A 21,542-nucleotide genomic window follows, 5' to 3' on the forward strand; every position below is an offset into this window, starting at 1 on the left:
AGCTGTTGAGCTGGGTTGAAACAAACATATATGACATCAAATCAAATAAAACAACAATGTCGTACACAGTACAACCAACTATTGCAATTAAAATGGTTATGTAGCTGTGAGTTTAGTGTGAATAAATACCCTTGATTCTTAAAACACAGTTTCAGCAGCAACATACATGTAATAACCAGCAGAAATTTAAAAAAAAAGATGTAATCCATATGCCCTAAAAAAACAAATGCAAAATTGTCCACAACCGTGCACGTGTAATAACCATAGTAATAGAATCACTAAAATATATTTATATGGTAGTAACAGCAGCTCTTAAGTAGAATTTAGCAACATGTCTAAACAGGTTTCCTTGGGTACTCAACTGTAAACCAGAGCAGGGCTTGTGACATGTCTACTCTACCAAATACTTTATTTTTTCTAAACCTGCAGTATCCATCAACCACAAAATGCACAGGTGCCTTCAAAATATCCCGCTTCATGGCACAGTCATTGGGGGGAAAAAAGAAGACACCATCCATTTAGGTTTTCAAAACTGGTGTATTACAACAAAAATTATATAACTTCAAACTGCCCACAATTATGCTTATAGGCATTTATCTCATTTTCTCTCTAGATCCTGAAATTGCTTGAGAAAAAAATAGAGGGAGAGATACTTTACCCCCACCTCTCCTGCCCATTTCACAGAGTGGCAACTTTCTTTTTCTTCCCTTTTTTTTCTCCAGTGAAAATTGAAGGGGCTTTATGTCAAATAAGGCTAAAGTCAGCCACTCCATATCAAGTAATGCAGCACGAAAATTACTGTGGCCATGATAAGACTGCCAGATAGAGTGGGAGAGGAGAGAGAGGAGAGAAGAGAGGGGAGAGGAAAGTGAGAGGAGGGGGGGGGGACGAAAAGGAAGTGACTCTACTCAATTATACTGCAAAATTGGTATGACTGAAAATGTTTCATTCAGGTGACTGATAGTATCGGTGAAACGGCAATGCAGATAAATAAAGGGGACTTTTGTCAAGAATAAACACCATTAATCACGAAGCCAGTTACCGCGTGACTGCCTGTCCAACGAATACAGCCTGACGCCACAGAGAAAGTATTTTAAAAAGAAGGGAGGAGGAGGGGAGGGGTAGATGGGGGGAACCTGGTGACTTCACCAGGAGGAGGGTGACCTACGAATTCGCAGGGAATGGGGGATAAGGGGGAAAAAAGAGAGGGAGATGAGAAAAGTGGCTTGCTCTCCTCCTTCTCATTACTGACAGAAGCCACATAGAGATCATCTAGAGATGATAAGGAAATTAGCATTGGAATTTAATAGAATTTAGAGTCCCATTTTATATTTATTACAATTTATAAAGGTTTAATATTACCATGATTTTTTAGGGTAAAGGAATAAATATAGGCTTATACTAAACAGGTTCATTTATAGGGAATTTACAAATGGTTTAGAGAGATTTATGAACACATTAATAAACGTATACTCAATAAACAGAAAATGAAAACTGCTAATGTTTGCAAATGTTGAATGAATGGATACAAATGATAAAACAGCTTCACATACAGTAAGAAAGGGTGAAACATCATCCCAAAATAAATAAAACCCTCAACACATGAAAAGGAAAATCCAAAGGAAAGCTTATAAACATGTCTCCATATATTTACAGTATTTTCCTGTAGCTCTTTATGAAAGCTGTTACACTATGCCTTTTGTCATTCTTTTGTCATGAAGTGTGTGTGTGTGTGTGTGTGTGTGTGTGTGTGTGTGTGTGTGTGTGTGTGTGTGTGTGTGTGTGTGTGTGTGTGTGTGTGTGTGTGTGTGTGTGTGTGTGTGTGTGTGTGTGTGTGTGTGTGTGTGTGTGTGTGTAATTCCAGGCGTCTTACCATCTGGAGTAAATGAGAAATCTGGAGGGAGGTGTGGAGATAAGACTGTGGTCTTTATTCAAAGCAGCGTGCTGCTCCTCAATGTCCACATTTGGCTCTCTGACAACAGTTTATGTAAATAACCAAACAAAATGGCGTAGACCTAAAGGACACACTCTACTCTCAGCCAAAAGGACACAGAGTGAGAAAGAGAGAGAGAGAGAGAGAGAGAGAAAGTGAGAGAGAGAGAGAGAGAGAGAGAGAGAGAGCAGAAAAATTCATATGTTCTAAAAGGTTTCAGTATGTTGTTACTAAGATGGAATGATCATTCTCATAATTGCATGAAAATGAATTACACTCTTTTTTGGGCAGTTAACTTAGTTTCACTGCATCCGACAACAGAGTGCTGATGTTGTGTTGAAATGAATGGGACCTGCTGCTTTTCCCCCTGGTAGCCTCACAGAATACCTTACAGTCTGTTTGGGGACCACAGCTGTACAAATACACTTCTGAATGCAATAACACCACAGGCAGGACGCAGCATACCTTTACAGGCCCAACACACACACACACACACACACACACACACACACACACACACACACACACACACACACACACACACACACACACACACACACACACACACACACACACACACACACACACACACACACACACACACACACACACACAGACACACCTTCACCCCCTTCCAGAGTCAGAATCCACGTGTCTATTCACCACTTATGCCAAATCAGTATGTTTTCCTTTTCCATTATCATCTTTAAATTGTGACTTTGACATCATTACTACGACACAAATAATGTCATAGAGAATCCTCAGGAGACTTTGCAAACAAGTGGCAGAACTAAACGGTAACATGACAAATCGCACATGTTATCTGAGTGGGATACGAATCTGTGGAGATACAGTACCTACGTTTAAACATTCCATTGTGTATTGTACTCAGGAGTAGATCATTCAAGCTAATTCTTAAGCAAATGCCTGTAGTGTCTTCGACAAGTCTTCAGACCCCGTGATTTTTGCACATTTTCTTAGGTTTTAGCCTTATTCCAAAATTGCTGAACAGCTATTTTCAGGTCTCTTTAGAGATGTTCGATCGGGTTCAGGCCCGGGTTCTGGCCACTCAAGGACATTCGGAGACTTCTTGCGTTGTCTTGGCTGTGTGCTTATAGTCGTTTTCCTGTTGGAAGGTGAACCTTGTCCAAAGTCTGAGGTCCTGAGCTCTCTGGAGTAGGTTTTCATCAAGGATCTCTCTGTACTTTGCTCTGTTCACCGTAGGGATGGTGCAATGTTTCCGTGACGCTTGGCATTCAGGCCAAATAGTTCAATCTTAGTTTCAGATAATCTTGTTTCTCATGGTCTGAGAGCCCTTTAGGTGCCTTTTGGCAAAATCCAAGCGGGCTGTCATGTGCCTTTTACTGAGGAGTGGCTTCCGTCTGGTCACTCTACCACAAATGCCCGATTGGTGGAGTGCTGCAGAGATGGTTGTCCTTCTGGAAGGTTCTCCCATCTCCACAGAGGAACTCTAGAGCTCTGTCAGAGTGACCATCGGGTTCTTGGTCACCTCCCTGACCAAGGCCCTTCTCCCCCGATTGCTGTTTAGCCGGGCGGCCAGCTCTAGGGAGAGTCTTGGAGGTTCCAAACTTGGGGACCTTTAATGTTGCAGACATTTTTTGGCACCCTTCCCCATATCTGTGCCTCGACACAATCCTGTCTTGGAGCGCTAAGGTTTTTGCTCTTACATGCACTGTCAACTATGGAACCTAATATAGACAGGTGTGTGCCTTTCCAAAATCATGTCCAATCAATTGAATTTACCACAGGTAGACTCCAATCAAGTTGTGGAAATATCTCAAGGATGATCAATAGAAACAGGATGTAACAGAGCTCAATTTCGAGTCTCATAGCAAAGCGTCTGAATGCTTATGTAAATAAGGTATTTCTGTTTATTTTTATTTTAAAAATTCAAATGTAAAACTTGTTTTCGCTTTGTCATTATGAGGTATTGTGTGTAGACTGCTGAGGATTTTATTTATTTAATACATTTTAGAATAAGGCTGTAATGTAACAAAATATGGAAAAAGTCCAGGGGTCTGAATACTTTCCGAAGGCAACGACCGTGACTACGCAAACAGTTGCAAGTCAATTACTTATCCCCTAAGAGTGTTTTGTTGTTTCTGTGGCATAAGGGCCTCTAACTCGCGAGTAAACTCCCATGCAGATAATTTACTTGTCGTCAAATACTTCTGTTTGTTCTCGGCCCGTCTCCGGGTGACCGAGACCAGGCACTGTGCCACAAGAGAGGGCCTTTTGTTTCCACCGGTAGTCGTCAGTCGGCCAATAATGTCCCCCATGAAAGGCCCCAGCATCCCCCACAAAGCCCCACAGCCCCCCAGTTCCCGATGAATCTAGGCCAACACAATGAGAGCGACGGTGGGGACGAGAGCTTCCATGGAGTCTGCTCTTCACTGATTCATGTGTTTATTTAAGCAGGAAGTGAGGAAGCATACTCTCTAGAGGAGGAAAAGGTCAGCTGTTTCTTGGTCAGAGACACTGAGGTAGTGGGGAAGAGGGCTGTTGATCCTAGATCAGCTGCACTGAGGTCCTATTCTATAGTCATTAAAAAGTGGTTGGTCAGAGCTCTATATGCCGAGGGTATTGATAAAAGACTCCACAGTTTCCCATTTTAGACATGTAGGACATAGACATAGACATCCTCTAAATAAAATTTTATTTGTCACATACACATGGTTAGCAGATGTTAATGCGAGTGTAGCGAAATGCTATTATGTGGAAATGGATAACTTCCATTTCCACACAGAAACAGTACATCATCAATGCACCCACACAAGGAAGGCAACCCCTGACCCTATCTTTAATATTGAATGGCACACTGGTGCCTTCCCATGCAATAATTCATAAACTAAACGATTATCCTAGCTCCTGCCTGTAATTGCACTCTTCCCTGCCTAATAGGGGTGGCGTGCAGCAGGAGAGTGAGAGAGCGAGAGAGAGTGGAAAAACAAAGGACAGTTAATTTGTGATTTCCTCCGCTCATTTGAAGGCAAATTAAGTGTCAAGCAGCTAATACAGAGCATATTTCATTTTATGAGCTTTTAATTTAATTCCGTCGGTCTCATATATCGCTGGATGCCTTTAGCTTAGCGCCTTCGCTAACGCTCCGTCCTTCCTCCCTCTTCTGCGGCGCCGGGACATAAATAAACATGTTTCAATTAGACCTGACACAATAATAGGACAGGATTCTGTTCATTTGCAACGTCGGTTGGACGGCAGAATGTATCATGAGAATATGAGGCGGCTGCGTGTTTTTCTACCGGACCAAGTCCTAGCATTAGCGCTGCTAGCGTTAGCGTGATGGCTAGCATTTCGAAGCTGGATTGATTGTACCGCCGCGGGGCCAGACCCCACTGTAATTACCCGCTGTAATGAAACCTCTGTATGGGGAAGTAATGCCAATAATACTCTACTGTGTACTTAACCATATCTTTAAGAGGGCTAATAACGATGAATTCTGCTCACTAAGGAGAGCTTGTCTTAAAACAATTCTATATTTCTGTCTGAACCCCCCCCACTTGTCCCCTGCAGGGCCATGCATGTTCTCTCTGTGTGCAGGGCCATGATGGCATTGTTGGGGGTGACTGGATCAAAATGCTCCTTCATAAGGAATTCCAAAACACTATCCAATGAGACCAAATTGCCAGATTAAATTTGTTCCCAAGCAATGCTGAGTTTATGTTACAATCCAAATCTGAACCAGAGAACTACAGTAGCCTACATAACTCGGTAATCTGTTGATTGGACTGTACAAACCCTAAACAGTAACACCATGTAACACTGTTTCCTACTCTGAAAAGCAGCAAGAGTAATGGCATTGAGAGCAGAGGGGTTAGAGCCTGTAAGTAAGCAATTCACTCTAAGGTCTACACCTGTTGTATTCGGCGCACGTGACAAATAAACTTTGATTTGAGATTGGAAAGGAACACGTGTAACTCGATAATGTGTGTACTAGTACCCAAGACAATTTGAATAAGATCATCCACTAAACTGCCTTGTAATAATGAAAAATGGGGCCTTTCAGCGTAGCGTGTCATATTAAGCAGCAATACAAGTGGATAAACAGCCCATAAGTACGGCAACGACTCACGACCACGCCTCCCCTGACAGGCTGAGCAAACGAAGCGCGCCAGCCAGATAACTCTTATCCGGACAGAGATCGAGTGACTGAACACGTTCGTTCTGCACAACTTCTCTTACCCCTTCATTTAATTCAGTGGGTTCCATGTCTCCCCCTTACCCCTAACCTGTGCTCCAGATCTCTCCAAAGCGCCTCTGACTGATAACAAACACGGCTGTTTGTTTGAGCCGTATTTGCGGCACATGTTCTCTGCAGAAGCTAAATGCTCAATTATATTTGCCATTTTGTTTGCCTTGACACAGGGCATCAATCACTAACCCTTTTTTTTATTTCCTTGCCTCTCCCTCTCTCCTCTGAGACGAGGGGGGGTGGGGGTGTGAGGGTGGCGGGAGACATAAAAAATGCATTATGCTTAGTGGCACATCAGCAAGGGAGAGATATGACTCCTGAGGATGGGAGGGTTAATAATGAAGAAGAATTTAAAACATAATGTGGTCCAAGTAGCTGCCCCATCCAATTTGTCCCAGTCGCGCACTGATCGCTTCCTTGCTGTCTCTGGGTGAGAAATTAGTGATGCAAGGGCGACAGAGCATCCACTACCAGCACTCACTGTTCAGGCAGAACAGAGAGCAAAAGTGGTGGAGTGAAAGAGAGAGAAAGAAGGGAGAGAGTGAAAGACAGTTAGAATGAGAGGGATTCTAACATGTGTGTTATTTGTGTGTGTGTGTGGGGGGGGGGGGGGGTGCATACATGGTACAGTGCGTATGTCAGAAGAGATGTGTGTGTGTGTGTCAGTGAAGGTGTGTGTCCGTTGAGATGTGTGTGTCAGTGAAGGTATGTCAGGTTGGGAGTTGACAAGACTTGATCACTGTGCTTATGATAATAACATGCTCAGAGGCCCTAGTTTCCATGTTTCTGGCACATGTTAATTTGCGTGTCTCTGACATGTGGATCATGTTACTCCCAGACAGGGCCATGACCTTTGATCTGGAGAGCAGGGGAGCACAGAGCACCTCAGAGGAGGATGCAACATGCCTTGGGGTGTTGGAAACAGGAGCATCTTATTAATATTGCCATTAACACTACTGGGGGTTCTTGCTGATACCAATGATATGATACTGATATCCAAATCACTTCCCATTAGACCTGACTGGAAGAATTGTACAAATTCCTTTGCATTATTTTATGTAAAGAAGAAGTGGGTGTGTATGGGAATGGGGGGGTTGTGTGTGTGTGTGTACAGTCTGTGACACTCACACGTGTAGAGGGGGAACGGGGGACGGCTCGTAGATGTAGCGACCCTGGGCATGTCTGTCGTCGATAGGCACCGGTGGATGGAAAGCAGGGAAAAACTGTGGCGGTGCTACATGGGGATAAAGAGAAAGAGAAAAGAGAAAGAGAGAGAGAAAAATGTTAGAGATGACACTGCTACAGACAATCAGCCTTAAAGCCAGTAACATTTATTTTATAAAGCCCTTTTAAGCCAGAAGTTGTGACAAAGCACATATCTCTTTGCATGCCATTGAATCATGGTTGCATGTATTGACTCAATGTGTTTTTGAGGGAATTACTAAGTTCCTCTTCAGCCAGTCTCAGGACAGAGTAATGAAAAGCAGTTGTTGATAGCCATCTTTCAGGAGGCCCTGCCCAAATGAGACCTGCCCAAATGAGAACTGAACTAAAAAGCCTCACTGCCTTAGAATGTTTACTAAGAAGTGCACTTAAAACATCTCAAAATAAACCTAGACACAAATTAACTGCAAGACTTGTGCCTTTTGTCTTGCTGTAAGGCTGATCAGGCATAAATACACTTTTTACACTGAGGAACAGCCATTGAAACAGAGGGAATAGGGAGAAAAATTGAGGATGCGTTTGGAAATCATTTCAGGCAGGGAAATGATTCGTCACAACTGTCAGAGAGAAGTATCTAATTCCCCAGATAAAACATTTGCATAATATCAGCACTTTGCTATTTTTACCCCCTGAGAGAGAAGCTGCTGAGTTGTTGCATGGGCTGGAAACATACAACTATATAAGTTCAAGTCTCCTTACCTCAACTGAACATCTACCCTATGGTATACAATCCCTCAAGTAAGTGCTGGAATGCTGTGTTTTGAATACCTCATAGATCCATTGTAGGACAAGTTCAGTAAGAGCTATGTCTATTTAAGTGCATCTTGCCCACACTACCCTAGGGGCTACTTGAACCCTTGTGAAAATGGAAAGGGTTAAAACACACACACACACACACACACACACACACACACACACACACACACACACACACACACACACACACACACACACACACACACACACACACACACACACACAAACAAACATGGAGGGGAGGAGGGCGCTTTGTGATAGGAAGTGTTTTTAGCGTGTAAACATCTGGCGCCCGTGTGCCAGCAGTAGTGGTATGGGCAGGCTGCCAGGCAGTCAGGGGGAGTGGTGCCAAACAGCTGGATCTAGTTGTGCACCCTGGTCAACGCCAAACATAGGGCCCACTGCTGGGCAGCAACACAGAGAGGTTTATCCCCCCCTGGCTCACTCAGGCTTGCTGCTCTACCTCAACTAGCTCATCACTTACTAGCTCATCACTCACTACCTCAACACTCACTACCTCAACGCTCACTACCTCAACACTCACTACCTCAACACTCACTACCTCAACACTCACTACCTCAACACTCACTACCTCAGCACTCATTATCTAAACACTTATTATCTAAACACTCACTACCTACCCTGCCCAAGCTCTACCAACAGGACAGCTCGGACAGGCCTTGTTTAGTGGAACTGCAGCGCATGCAGGTCTTAAAAGGGAAAGGTGTTGTATCACGCATCATGTAAGCAGATGGATATAAATCAGATGCATCCTGGTGAATAGATTAGGAATGTTTTCTATGATTGCATATCAGTTGTGTAAGCCTTTCTAAATAATGGCTTGCAGTGTTTATCAAAATAGAGTATACAGCACAAATCCTTTTTTCCTTTAACATGGAAAATGACACTTTGATCATGAGGCACAAAAAAACATACTGTGGAACAAATCTGTGCTATTAAATTCCTTTCCAGTGTCTTACACAAATGTGAAAATGTATTTGAACTGATCTTGTTTTTTGTAAGAAAGATAGGACGTCAAAGAGATGTGATAGCTAAATGCCTCCTGCAGCGGCCCTCTGGCACTGTGTTTGACTATCTGTCTCTTCGATAGCTTCCTTCTGATGAATCCTGTTTGGCCCGGCTCTCCTTCATAATTTCCAGGTCTTCTCTGAAGGAGAGGAATCTGGACTCTGCTATCAGTTGTGTTGATCTAACACAGACTTAAACCTAGGGTCTCTAAGCCGTCTCCTTGACTACTCATGGGAAACCCTGGGCTGAAACTTCAACCCGTGAGGCAGGGCAGAGGTCTATGGAGGGACTATAGAGATTTCAAATTGCAGAACCTCTCCTGCTCCAGTCTGAATACTACTACTTCTCCTCCTCCATCTCCTCTACCACACCCGCCTCTCCACTCTGGATTACCCAGATCCCCAGGAGCTGCTCACTCAACACACCCCTGTGCCTTCCCCCTCCTTTGTCTTTCTTTCCTCCTGGAGTTTCCTATCCTCCTTCCCTCCCTCCTGGGCTTAGCCAACACTCCTCCACTCCTCCCTTGCCTCAGCCTACAGCAGTCAGTTAAGGGAGCTGCTTTATTTGAATCCCTGTCCGAAGTTTACTTTAGCAGGGCCCCTATCTAAATAGGCTCTGCCACACTACCTCCATTAGGAAGGCAAACAGCCCTGTGTGCCACTTGAGGGAATGTATACAGTTCAGAGAACAAGGGAGAGAGAGAGAGAGAGAGAGAGAGGGTGAGTGGGGGAGAGAGAGAGTGGGTGAGTGGGGGGAGTGTGAGTGAGTGGGGGGGGAGTGAGTGAGTGGGGTGGGGTGGGAGAGAGAGAGAGAGAGTGAGTGAGTGAGGTGGGAGAGAGAGAGAGTGAGTGAGTGGGGGGGTGAGTAAGTGGGGAGAGAGAGAGAGTGAGTGAGTGGGGTGGGAGAGAGAGAGTGAGTGAGTGGGGGGAGAGTGAGTGAGTGAGTGAGTGGGGGGAGAGAGAGAGTGAGTGGGGAGAGAGAGAGAGAGAGAGAGAGAGAGAGAGGGGGGGGGAGAGAGAGAGTGAGTGGTGAGGGGGAGAGAGAGAGTGTGAGTGTGTGAGTGAGTGAGTGAGTGAGTGAGTGAGTGAGTGAGTGGGGTGGGGTGGGAGAGAGAGAGTGAGTGGGGTGGGAGAGAGAGAGAGAAAGAGAGAGAGAGTGAGTGAGTGGGGGTGGTGAGTAAGTGGGGAGAGAGAGAGTGAGTGAGTGGGGGGAGTGAGTGAGTGAGTGAGTGAGTGAGTGAGTGGGTGGGGGTAGAGAGAGAGAGAGAGTGAGTGAGTGGGGGGGAGAGAGAGAGAGAGAGTGGGTGGGGGGGGCGAGAGGGAGATGACAAGGGAGAGAAAAAGAGAGAGTGTGCTCCATCCCACAATCCATCTCCACTGTCTCCTGTGGGGACTACTTGGTTGACTGGGAGTAAATTGTCCCTGAATGTATTCAGGGGCCTCTTTAGAATATAGACACAGCTGGAGGTTATATAAAGTTAATGCGCGTGTCACAGCTTTTACCATCCCCACCGCTGATATAGTAAACCACTACAGAGTAAAGCATAACTTGTATCCCAAATGGCACCCTATTCCATATTTAGTGCACTCGTTTTTACTGGTTAAAAGTTATGTGTTACACTGAGTGTACAAAACATTAGGAACACCTTCCTAATATTGAGTTGCACCCCCTTTTGCCCTCAGAACGGTCTCAATTCATCAGGGCATGGACTTAACAATGTGTCAAAAGCTTTCCACAGGGATGCTAGCCCATGTTGACTTCAATGCTTCCCACAGTTGTGTCAAGTTGGCTGGATGTCCTTTGGGGTGTGGACCATTCTTGATACACACGGGAAACTGTTGAGCGTGAAAAACCAAGCAGCTTTGCAATTCTTGACACACTCAAATCAGTGTGCCTGGCACCTACTCCCATACCCAGTTCAAAGGCACTTAAATCTTACCCATTGACCCTCTGAATGGCACACATACACAATCCATGTCTCAGTTGTCTCATGGTTTAAAAATCCTTCTTTAACCTGTCTCCTCCCCTTCACCTTTTGATGAGTTGATCATTTGAATCGGCTGTGTAGTGCTAGGGCAAAAACAAAATGTGCAGCCCTTTGGGTCCTCAGGACCAGGACTGAGAGCCAGTGATTACACTGATTGAAATGGATTTAACAAGTGACATCAATAATGGATCATAGCTTTCACCTGGTTTCACCTGGTCAGTCTGTTATAGAAAGAGCATTGTTTTGTACACTCAGTGTAGATAGAGAACAGGGTGCCATTTGGGACGCATCCATACTGTATTGTACCAACCAAATACAGTATGTCACTAACAGACCAAAACCCTCAGAAATAATGGGGCACAGTCAGGCAACATTTTGCTTTGGAGGGGGGGTGTATCAAATGTGTCCATTTGAGTACATTTCCAAAACAGCAACTCATCAACAATTCATCACTATCCAGTACCAAATAAGTTTACAATTCTTTTGAAATATTTTAATGACCTTGCATAACTTTGCATGGGAGCATTTTTTGTTTCATATTTTTACAGATGGAACTCAATAAGATATGATTACAAATGGGTCTGTAATGAAAGGGCAATTAGTGGGCAACTTTGACCAGACTCATTAGTTGTAATTCAACACAAAACACACCGTTACTGAGCACCAAAAGCCTGCTGCTTCCCCTTCATTATGAAGAGGATGATAATTACTTTTTATTTTATAGGACACAAAGGATTTTAAAGAGGGGGGGGTAGAGAGAATAAAGCCTGAAGCATATCATTCTAGTTGGTTGTTATTAGATCATTTCCTTCCGTTATGTGAGAAATGTAAGGTCTAATACAAAGTGTATCATTATTTTTTATTTAAATAGGCAACGGCCATAGTTTGTGTTGCCGCACTTCAAATCAAATCAAAAATCAAATCGAATTTTATTTGTCACATACACATGGTTAGCAGATGTTAATGCGAGTGTAGCGAAATGCTTGTGCTTCTAGTTCCGACAATGCAGTAATAACCAACAAGTAATCTAACTAACAATTCCTAAACTACTGTCTTATACACAGTGTAAGGGGATAAAGAATATGTACATAAGGATATATGAATGAGTGATGGTACAGAGCAGCATAGGCAAGATACAGTAGATGGTATCGAGTACAGTATATACATATGAGATGAGTATGTAAACAAAGTGGCATAGTTAAAGTGGCTAGTGATACATGTATTACATAAGGATGCAGTCGATGATATAGAGTACAGTATATACGTATGCATATGAGATGAATAATGTAGGGTAAGTAACATTATATAAGGTAGAATTGTTTAAAGTGGCTAGTGATATATTTACATCATTTCCCATCAATTCCCATTATTAAAGTGGCTGGAGTTGAGTCAGTGTCAGTGTGTTGGCAGCAGCCACTCAATGTTCGTGGTGGCTGTTTAACAGTCTGATGGCCTTGAGATAGAAGCTGCTTTTCAGTCTCTCGGTCCCAGCTTTGATGCACCTGTACTGACCTCACCTTCTGGATGATAGCGGGGTGAACAGGCAGTGGCTCGGGTGGTTGATGTCCTTGATGATCTTTATGGCCTTCCTGTGACATCGGGTGGTGTAGGTGTCCTGGAGGGCAGGTAGTTTGCCCCCGGTGATGCGTTGTGCAGACCTCACTACCCTCTGGAGAGCCTTACGGTTGAGGGCGGAGCAGTTGCCGTACCAGGCGGTGATACAGCCCACCAGGATGCTCTCGATTGTGCATCTCTAGAAGTTTGTGAGTGCTTTTGGTGACAAGCCGAATTTCTTCAGCCTCCTGAGGTTGAAGAGGCGCTGCTGTGCCTTCTTCACGATGCTGTCTGTGTGAGTGGACCAATTCAGTTTGTCTGTGATGTGTATGATGAGGAACTTAAAACTTGCTACTCTCTCCACTACTGTTCCATCGATGTGGATAGGGGGGTGTTCCCTCTGCTGTTTCCTGAAGTCCACAATCATCTCCTTAGTTTTGTTGACATTGAGTGTGAGGTTATTTTCCTGACACCACACTCCGAGGGCCCTCACCTCCTCCCTGTAGGCCGTCTCGTCGTTGTTGGTAATCAAGCCTACCACTGTTGTGTCGTCCGCAAACTTGATGATTGAGTTGGAGGCGTGCGTGGCCACGCAGTCGTGGGTGAACAGGGAGTACAGGAGAGGGCTCAGAACGCACCCTTGTGGGGCCCCAGTGTTGAGGATCAGCGGGGAGGAGATGTTGTTACCTACCCTCACCACCTGGGGGCGGCCCGTCAGGAAGTCCAGTACCCAGTTGCACAGGGCGGGGTCGAGACCTAGGGTCTCGTGCTTGATGACGAGCTTGGAGGGTATTATGGTGTTGAATGCCGAGCTGTAGTCGATGAACAGCATTCTCACATAGGTCACATTCTCACATTATTCTCACTTCAAAATAATCTGAATAGTCAACTACACTCGAATCGAATCTGAACCGTAATTTGACATAAACAATATCTCTGTTACCTAATAAGAAGAGTTGATGACTTGTCATAACTGAGATTCCTCCTGTCCCGTACTGAGTGCTCCCTGACTCTCCTCTGGCACTGTCTTCGTCCCAAATGGCACCCCCCCCAAAGGGTGCCCTATTACGTATAGTGCACTACTTTTGACCAATACACTAAATAGGGGATAAAGGTGACATTTGGGATGCATCCACTGTGTCATCTGCAGCTTGACACTGAGGAAGAACAGTCATCCAGAACCCACTGAGCTTCTCCTCTGCGCCTCGAAGTTCTGGTGCAATAGCACAAAGACGCACTGACAGATTGTCATAACCGACTAAAGCGGAGTGAGAAAAGGGCTGCTGCTGGGGCCTGCTCTGCTCCAGAGGTTTGTGAATGGGTAATGTGGAACATATGACAGTGGTGCTGGGCCTGCCAAGTTTCATTACGCCACTTCTCTCCTCGCTCATGATCTCAGCACTCGGGCACGCTCGCCAGACGATGGCTGAGGAGCGAGTAGAGGAGTGCTAGCTTAGTTAAGTGTGTGAGAGATGCTCATTAAGTATGTCTGGGGTGGAGGTGTGTGCGTGTGTAAATGACTGTGAGTAACAGCATATGTGAATGAATGAGTGAGTGTGTGCATACACACACGTGTGTGTATGTACCACTAAGCAAGACCTAACGTAACCCCCCTGCAATCCCCTCCTTGTCTCTCCACTCTACAAACTGTGTGACATGTCCACCACAAACACCTCTGCATGATCACCAATCACACCAGCACACCTGTGTTTGTGATTGGCTACAACTGTTCACATGAAAGGAACCCCATGCGACTGTGATGTTGGAGGTTATTTTGGGGGATCAACCCCTGCTCTGGTTGCTTGCTTGTGTTTGCTCACACTGAGACCTCAAGCTGAACATGTAAATAACACATTCCCGGGACTGTTTAGCTAAGCTCAGTGGGAGTTGCTGTTGACTTTTGGAGTGGTTTGCTTAATTACAGTCCCAGACTGTTGTACGTCTAATAGGCTAATTACCGCTGAATAAATTAGCCTAATGCTCCAGCTGTGCTGAGGCTCTCTGCAGTACTGTACGTGGTGTGTGTGAGTGGCCTAGACTCAGGAAAACATCTAGTGTGTGTGTGACTGAGGAGCAAACAAATCCTTTACTCAGCAAAGACTAACTGTGAGAGAGAAGACAAGGCGAGAGAGGTAGAGGTTAAATAAAAGAAGAGCGTTTTAATTCTCTCTGCCCATTCATCAACGAGAGAAACATTTGCACTTTCTCCTTTACAAGTAAATCAATACAGTTCTCCTCTCTTTCTCTGTCTCTGTCTCTCTCTCTCTACTGCAGAAGTCACTCTACGCAAAGTCTTTTGGTCTGTGTCTAGGCATTGCTGACCGTTTAAACCAATAAGGCCACATAGTGTAGTTGTTTAAACCAATCAGGAAGCAGGCTAGAGATCAGGGTTGAGATTAGGCAGACAAATATGTTTGGTCAAAGTAACTTACCCTCCCTTATTCCCCCTACCGTACCCCTCTTACCCCACCTCAAACAGCTCAATGGAAGTCCCGCATCTGCAAGAGATTAACCAAGTGGAGTCAATATTAACAAATTGCGAACCCGACAAGGGCCCTCCTCCTCCATCCCAGTACAGAGCAGCAGAAAAGAAGTGAAGGTTATTTCATGGGGTCCTCTGCGGAGCGCCAATCTATCTCCTGCATTTGGTGAATTCCTCCAGATTGCCTAAACTGGGGAGCAGAACAAAGCGCTGTGCGTCGGCTCACCCTCCTCTTCCTCCTCCCTCTCCTTCCCCTCCCCCTTTCCCAGCTGGGTAGAGATTTACACAGTGATTTAGAGGCAGAAACACTGCACTAAAACTCTCTAGTCTCCACTCTGTCTCCCACTCTACCTCTCTCTCAATTAATTTCAAAGGGCTTTATTGGCATGGGAAACACATGTTTACATTGCCAAAGCAAGTAAACATTAACATTACACTCACAAAAGTTCCAAAGGAATAAAGATGTTTAAAAAAAAATATTACAGCTATTGTAACGATGTGCAAATAGTTAAAAAAGGGAAAATAAATACACAAATATGGGTTGTATTTACAATGGTGTTAGTTCTTTACTGGTTGCTCTTTTCATGTGGCAACAGGTCACAAATATTGCTTCTGTGATGGTATTTCACCCAATAGATATGGGAGTTTATCAAAATTGGATTTGTTTTTTTATTCTTAGTGAATCTATGTAATCTGAGGGAAATATGTGTCTCTAATATTGTCATACATTTGGCAGGAGGTTAGGAAGTGCAGCTCAGTTTCCACCTCATTTTGTGGGCAGAGTGCACATAGCCTGTCTTCTCTTGAGAGTCAAGTCTGCCTACGGCGGCCTCTCTAAATAGCAAGGCTATGCTCACTGAGTCTGTACATAGTCAACGCTTTCCTTAATCTTGGGTTAGTCATAGTGGCCAGGTATTCGGCCACTGTGTACTCCCTCTCTCTCTTTCTCCCTCTCTATCTCTCTATCTCTCTCTGCCCAGTGCATGACCCCCGAGCAGCCTGCCAGCCAGTCCACACAATCAAACATCTTGCGGTAGAAAGGAAATTATTTAAACCTCAGTTTAACTCAACAGGACCAAGCTACACACTTGTTTGGGTTTTATTCCCATGTGATTGATATTGGTCCGACCGAGACCATACTATTTTCAGATCTGTGTTTTTTAAAGTCTAACTCCAATTTAAAAATACATAGGAACATTTTGTGCCAGACCGTCCACGAAACATATATTTTAAGCATGTCTAATGCATCGTGTTATATGTAGTACTAGAAGTATATGATAAGATAAGATGCATTTTATTGTCAATTAACTTGAATGGAAATGTGTATTTTATGCTCACATCCCAACTGTCTCGGCTGGTGTGAGTCTGAGTCAATGGAAAAGTGCATTATCCTTTCATTCTCTCACAGCCTAATGATGCAGGTCCACTCTGGATTGACCCTCCATAGCCCCATAGCCTCGATATCCCCACGGTGCAGCTCCCCCTTGGCCCCACGGCAGGTCCTATTGGGGCTGATCCAGCATGACAGCGTGTAGGAGAGTAACTCTGCTGTGTGAGAGTCAATGACTGAGGCTAATACAGCTGTTCTGGCTGTAAGGCTAATAATACACAGGCTTGGCACGGCAGGGGAAAGAGGCACTCGGACCCAGCTCAATTCTAACCCACCGAGAGAGAAAGAAGCTAGCTAGTGAGCAGGGTTGGGATTCAACATGGCATTGGTCAGCATGACTGTGGCCAAGGGCATCCAAGTTGATGTCCACATGTGTTATGGGGACAGTTTAGGAGAAAACTAGGAACTTCGTAGACATGGTTTATTTATTACTATCTATTTCCCTCATTAGTTATGTACATTTTACATTTACATTTTGTTGATTTATTCTGCGGTCTGATAGATTTCTTAATTTTTTTAAAACGTGATATTCAAGATTCAAGAATTCTGTCCGTTATTCACATAACAAACTAAGTTGTTAGGAATTTGCATATGTAGTGCACATGCTTGTTTACAGACAATCTCTCTAAGTAGACTATATCTATTGTCCATTATGGGTGTCTAATGGAGGAAACGGTGGGTCACACCAGGCAGTGTAAAGCAAAAGGGAAACCCAGAGCTGTGTCCCAAATGGCACCCTATTCCCTACTTATGGATTCTGGCCAAAAGTAGTGCATTTTAGTGAATAGAGTGCCATTTGGGACGCAGAGTCACAGCAAGCAGCAAGCAGACAAATGACTGGGGTCGTCACCTCTGGGCCAATTACAGCCCTGGCTCTTCCCCTCCGCACCACAACACTCTCTGTAGCCCTCTCACTCTCTTTCTCTCTCTCTCTCACACTCTTCCAAGTCTTTCTCTGTCTCTCTCCACATGGGCCTATATTTCTGTCTCTTCCTCACTTCACCCCCTTTCTTTCTCTCCCCCTTCTCTCTTTGTCCCTTACTCAAAGCCGAGCCTGATCTCCCCCCTCCCAAAAACAAGGACAACTTGTAATCCATTTACTCCACTCTTGTCAACAAATTCCCCCACCAAAAATAATCCTGAATGACTTACAACCAGAGCTAGGTACTATCAAGGGAATGGAGGGAGAGAGAGAGAAAGAGAGAGAGAGAAGGGAGAACACACAATGAGAAGGAACGATTGCACCCAAAGAGAGAAGAGAAAAGAAAAGAAGAGTAGAACATGCAATACTGTACACAGAGGAGCGAGGGAGTGTAGAAGAGAAGAGAAAAGAGCGGAACTTGGTGTCACAGTGATATTTTTGCATTATGTCACGCAGGCGGCGTCATGGGGTCCCCATGGTCCCTGTGCCTGTGAGAAAAAAGGGGTGCCGTGTAAAAACGTAAAGAGGATTAACGCTGCCGGAGTGCTTTAATGAGACCTGAAAGTTGCGGGCACCGGAGAGCAACGCTGATTGAGCCGGGCCAGAGAGGCAGAGAGTCTGGCTCCCGGAGGCCCCTGCAGCAGCCCAGCTGTCCAACAGGCCCCAGGCCCCTCAAACTGCTCACACCGAGCCACATCAAAGCAGCCCCGGCAGAGGGAGCCGAGCCGAAGAGAGAGAGGAGAGGAGAGGAGAGAAGAGGAGAGGAGAGGACTGGATGGATGGAGGAATCCCTTATCTCCTCCTGAGAGGATGCTGCTCTGTGGAGCGAGATTGTCTGGAACTGCCACCTGTCCCAGCCATCTTTGAAGGAAACACTAAGCCTATGATGGGCCTGACCTCCTCGAGCTCCCATTCCTTTATGTCTCTCTTCATTTTCTGCTTTGTTACATCCCCCCTCCTACTCCTCTCTCCTCTCTTTCTCCAGTCTCACTTTCTCTCTCATTGGCACTTCTCTCCCGTTTTCGCCCTTCCATCTCTCTTTCTTTCTTCCTCCCTTTCTCCAGTCCTCTTTCTCTCTCTAATTTCTCTCACTTTCTGTCTCTCTCTTACGCTCTGCCTCTTTTTCTCTCTCTCCCTCTCTCTCTTTTTTTTAAGTCTCTACCCTGTGGTATGGACAAGAGGATGTACTCTAGTCTACTTATTTGCTCCAGCCCGTAACGGAGCTGAGAGGAAACATGTTAATTACCCAGCATGTTTCAGCCCCCTCCTCCTATAGAATAATAGGTACAGCCCATCCTCCGGAGAGAAGAGAGGAGAGGGGGGAGGGAGGGAGGCGTTGGGGGTTGGTTGAAGGGATAAGGGTGCTAACTCTATGAGAAGAGGGACACAAATCACTGCGCTCCAAGGCCGGGCGGTGAGATTTGCTTACAGTGAACAAACATATAGGCAGGCATGAAATGAGTGTGACTGTCCCACTCCACGCCGGGTGATTATCCTACTTCTTATTCCCACTCAACACTTCAGGAGGGAGAGAAAAGAAAAGGCTCAAGATGTCATGGTTTAAAAACCATCAGGAATAGGAAGAGAAGACCCATGAGCCTCATGTTGTTCCTGCCTGCACTCACGTCTTTATGGACATTATGTTCAATGGCGTTATTGTTGTGGTTGGTGGTGTGTTTGTTGATGTTCGTTGTGGTGGTGACGTATCCTTACGGACAGTCAGAGAAACATGCTGTAAGTCTTTTTTTTAAGCCTTCGCCACTTCAAAGCACGCCTATTGTTTTAGGCATGTGATGCCTCTGCGTGTTTTCTGACCGATTAGCCATTCTTAATTTGACAAGGGGGTTCAAAACACAGACAGATGTTGCATGAATGATATAAAGAAACGCAGAGTACTCATTTGTTAAGATATTTCTCATTCTTTTTGAGCCACTCCAAATGAATATTGCTATTGTAACAATATTATTAACAACATTATCGTTAAAAATACAATTCATGCAAGTTCTCGGGCTCTGTGGTACTAAGAGTAAATGCAAGAAAGCCTGACCTTCACTTAGAGCGAAAGTGTCTTTCTTTTACCACTTCAAACTTTACCCGCATTATACTGTGATATTCCTGTAATAAGCTGTATAAAAGGGGATCACAGCGATTATCTCTGGTGCGCTGGACTGCGGAGCCAATTCAAGAGCTGCCCCGCCATGTTTCTCTTTCATAATCAAAGGAGGTGGATGGAAGAGATTCCTTTCCGTGGCCTGTACTGTAGGGTGGCCCCCGGGTTCCCCACGGGTTTCTCTCCCCCCCAATTGTTCTTGAAATGGGTACATGTCTCCCAGCGCATCCCCGCCACCACCCCCACTCCTCTGTATTATAATTGCTGTGGGGAGGAGTGCTTGAAACTGTTTTGCCAAAACCCATGACAAGGAACCAATGTGGAACCCAGAAAGTTGGCCTCCTTGAGCGAGGAAATGCTTTATAAAGTACTTTTCCAGTGTGGGTTATTTTCACAACTTTTTTCTGTGTCAGGAAATCTTTCCTATAGTTCCTGTAGGGCCTATACTTCTGACTCTGAATCAGGGAGAGCAGTAATGCAGTCGTTAACTTTGTGACAGCCAGCTCATTCAGTTCACTGATCAGCTGCTGTAGTTTGATAAAGAGGCAGACAGATTGACGTGGACCCAGTACTTGCCATGCTACGGACCAGTAGACCTGAGTTCTCCTCTACAATGCAGACTTGGAGGTTAATTTAACCCCTGTCTTGAGCTGGAGATCATCCCACCCCCCAATCCATTCGCCCTGGGTCTGGTTGAGAGCTGGCTGGCTCCCCACAATCCCAGGTAATGGTCACTTCAGTCAGAGCTTTGGCCAAAAAGAGCAAGGTTTTAAGGGATATAGCCTGATGGTATCCAAACCATCCACTAGACCAGCCATCAATTTGTACTGTACTTCCACCTTGCTTTGGCTTTAGCAGCCCTGGTCTAAGAGGTCTCAGAGGTGAGACATGACCAAGGTTTTGGTCTGAGGATTACCAGCTGGTGGTGCTTGGCCTAGGATCTTGATCTTGATTCCATCAGTCTGCAGATGACAGACTGTATAAGGCTGATATAGGCCCACGTATACTTCAGCTATAAAAGTCTGTCTCGGTCCACATAATGACCTACTACTGTGTCATCACAGACACACACAACCACCAAGCAGCCTTGGTCATCGAGGAACCAACCAACATACTTAGTGCTGGGGAGGGTGAGAGGGTGGGTAAAAGCTTAGTGATTTTCCCACCCTCCCCAGTCGCCTTCCTTTGACAATTTTTTTTCTGATGTTTCAATACTGCTAGGATGGGAAAGAAACATAAGAAAGCTGTCCATTGAAGAGAATGTGCTTACAATCCCGTAACGGGACATGTTTTGACTGGCTGGGGAAGGAAGAAAAAGTGTTTAAGAATAAGACTAACACTTGGAGGAAGAAGAGGGATCCCGGTGGAGAGAGTAAGCGGAGACAGAACTCCAGCAAGTGTTCCACTGTTGCTGAGGACCATTGACCAGCTAATAAGCCCACAATGTAAACAATGTCGCTAGTGCCACCATGGTAACGCCTTCACAATACACATCTCCTTCACAATACACAAATCTTTAAAAACTCAAGTTTCTCATTCATCCTCCTCCCCAAAGCTTCCTCCTCCTTATCCAAGCAAAAGCCCCACGTATTAGTGTTGTGGTAAGCGGGATATGGACACTTATCCAGAGTTGGCCCAAGAAAAGAGTCTTAGACTCTATGCATCACTGCGATTTAGCTAATGCACGTAATAGGGACTATTTTTTTCTTAATGCCTCCTCCTTGATGTGCGCAAGTGGGTGTACAGGTGAGAATAAACACAGAGTCCTTAGGGGAGTAGGATAGAGCACAGAATGGGCTGTCCCCCCACTCTTCTACCCCATCGCCGCCACAGCGACAACCATGACAACCCAGCAGTCCAAGTGCGCTTGAGGCTGCAGGTGCCGGCGTGTTTAGCTGCATTAAGCACTGACAACACACCAGCG

At 45.1% G+C, this 21,542-nt stretch overlaps 1 protein-coding gene across 3 annotated transcripts in view; it reads right to left on the minus strand.

Annotated features, from left to right (window-relative positions):
• LOC135522535 (transcriptional activator GLI3-like) overlaps nucleotides 1-21,542 on the minus strand; it is a 174,901-nt gene that overhangs the window by 59,472 nt on the left and 93,887 nt on the right. For all 3 annotated transcript variants that reach the window (XM_064948888.1, XM_064948889.1, XM_064948887.1), the window contains exon 4: nucleotides 7,293-7,398. In XM_064948888.1, the coding sequence (XP_064804960.1) occupies nucleotides 7,293-7,398 (106 nt within the window). The remainder of the gene's footprint in view (nucleotides 1-7,292; nucleotides 7,399-21,542) is intronic.

The sequence above is a fragment of the Oncorhynchus masou genome, chromosome 30 (genome assembly GCF_036934945.1).
Source record: "Oncorhynchus masou masou isolate Uvic2021 chromosome 30, UVic_Omas_1.1, whole genome shotgun sequence".
Taxonomy (NCBI): domain Eukaryota; kingdom Metazoa; phylum Chordata; class Actinopteri; order Salmoniformes; family Salmonidae; genus Oncorhynchus; species Oncorhynchus masou.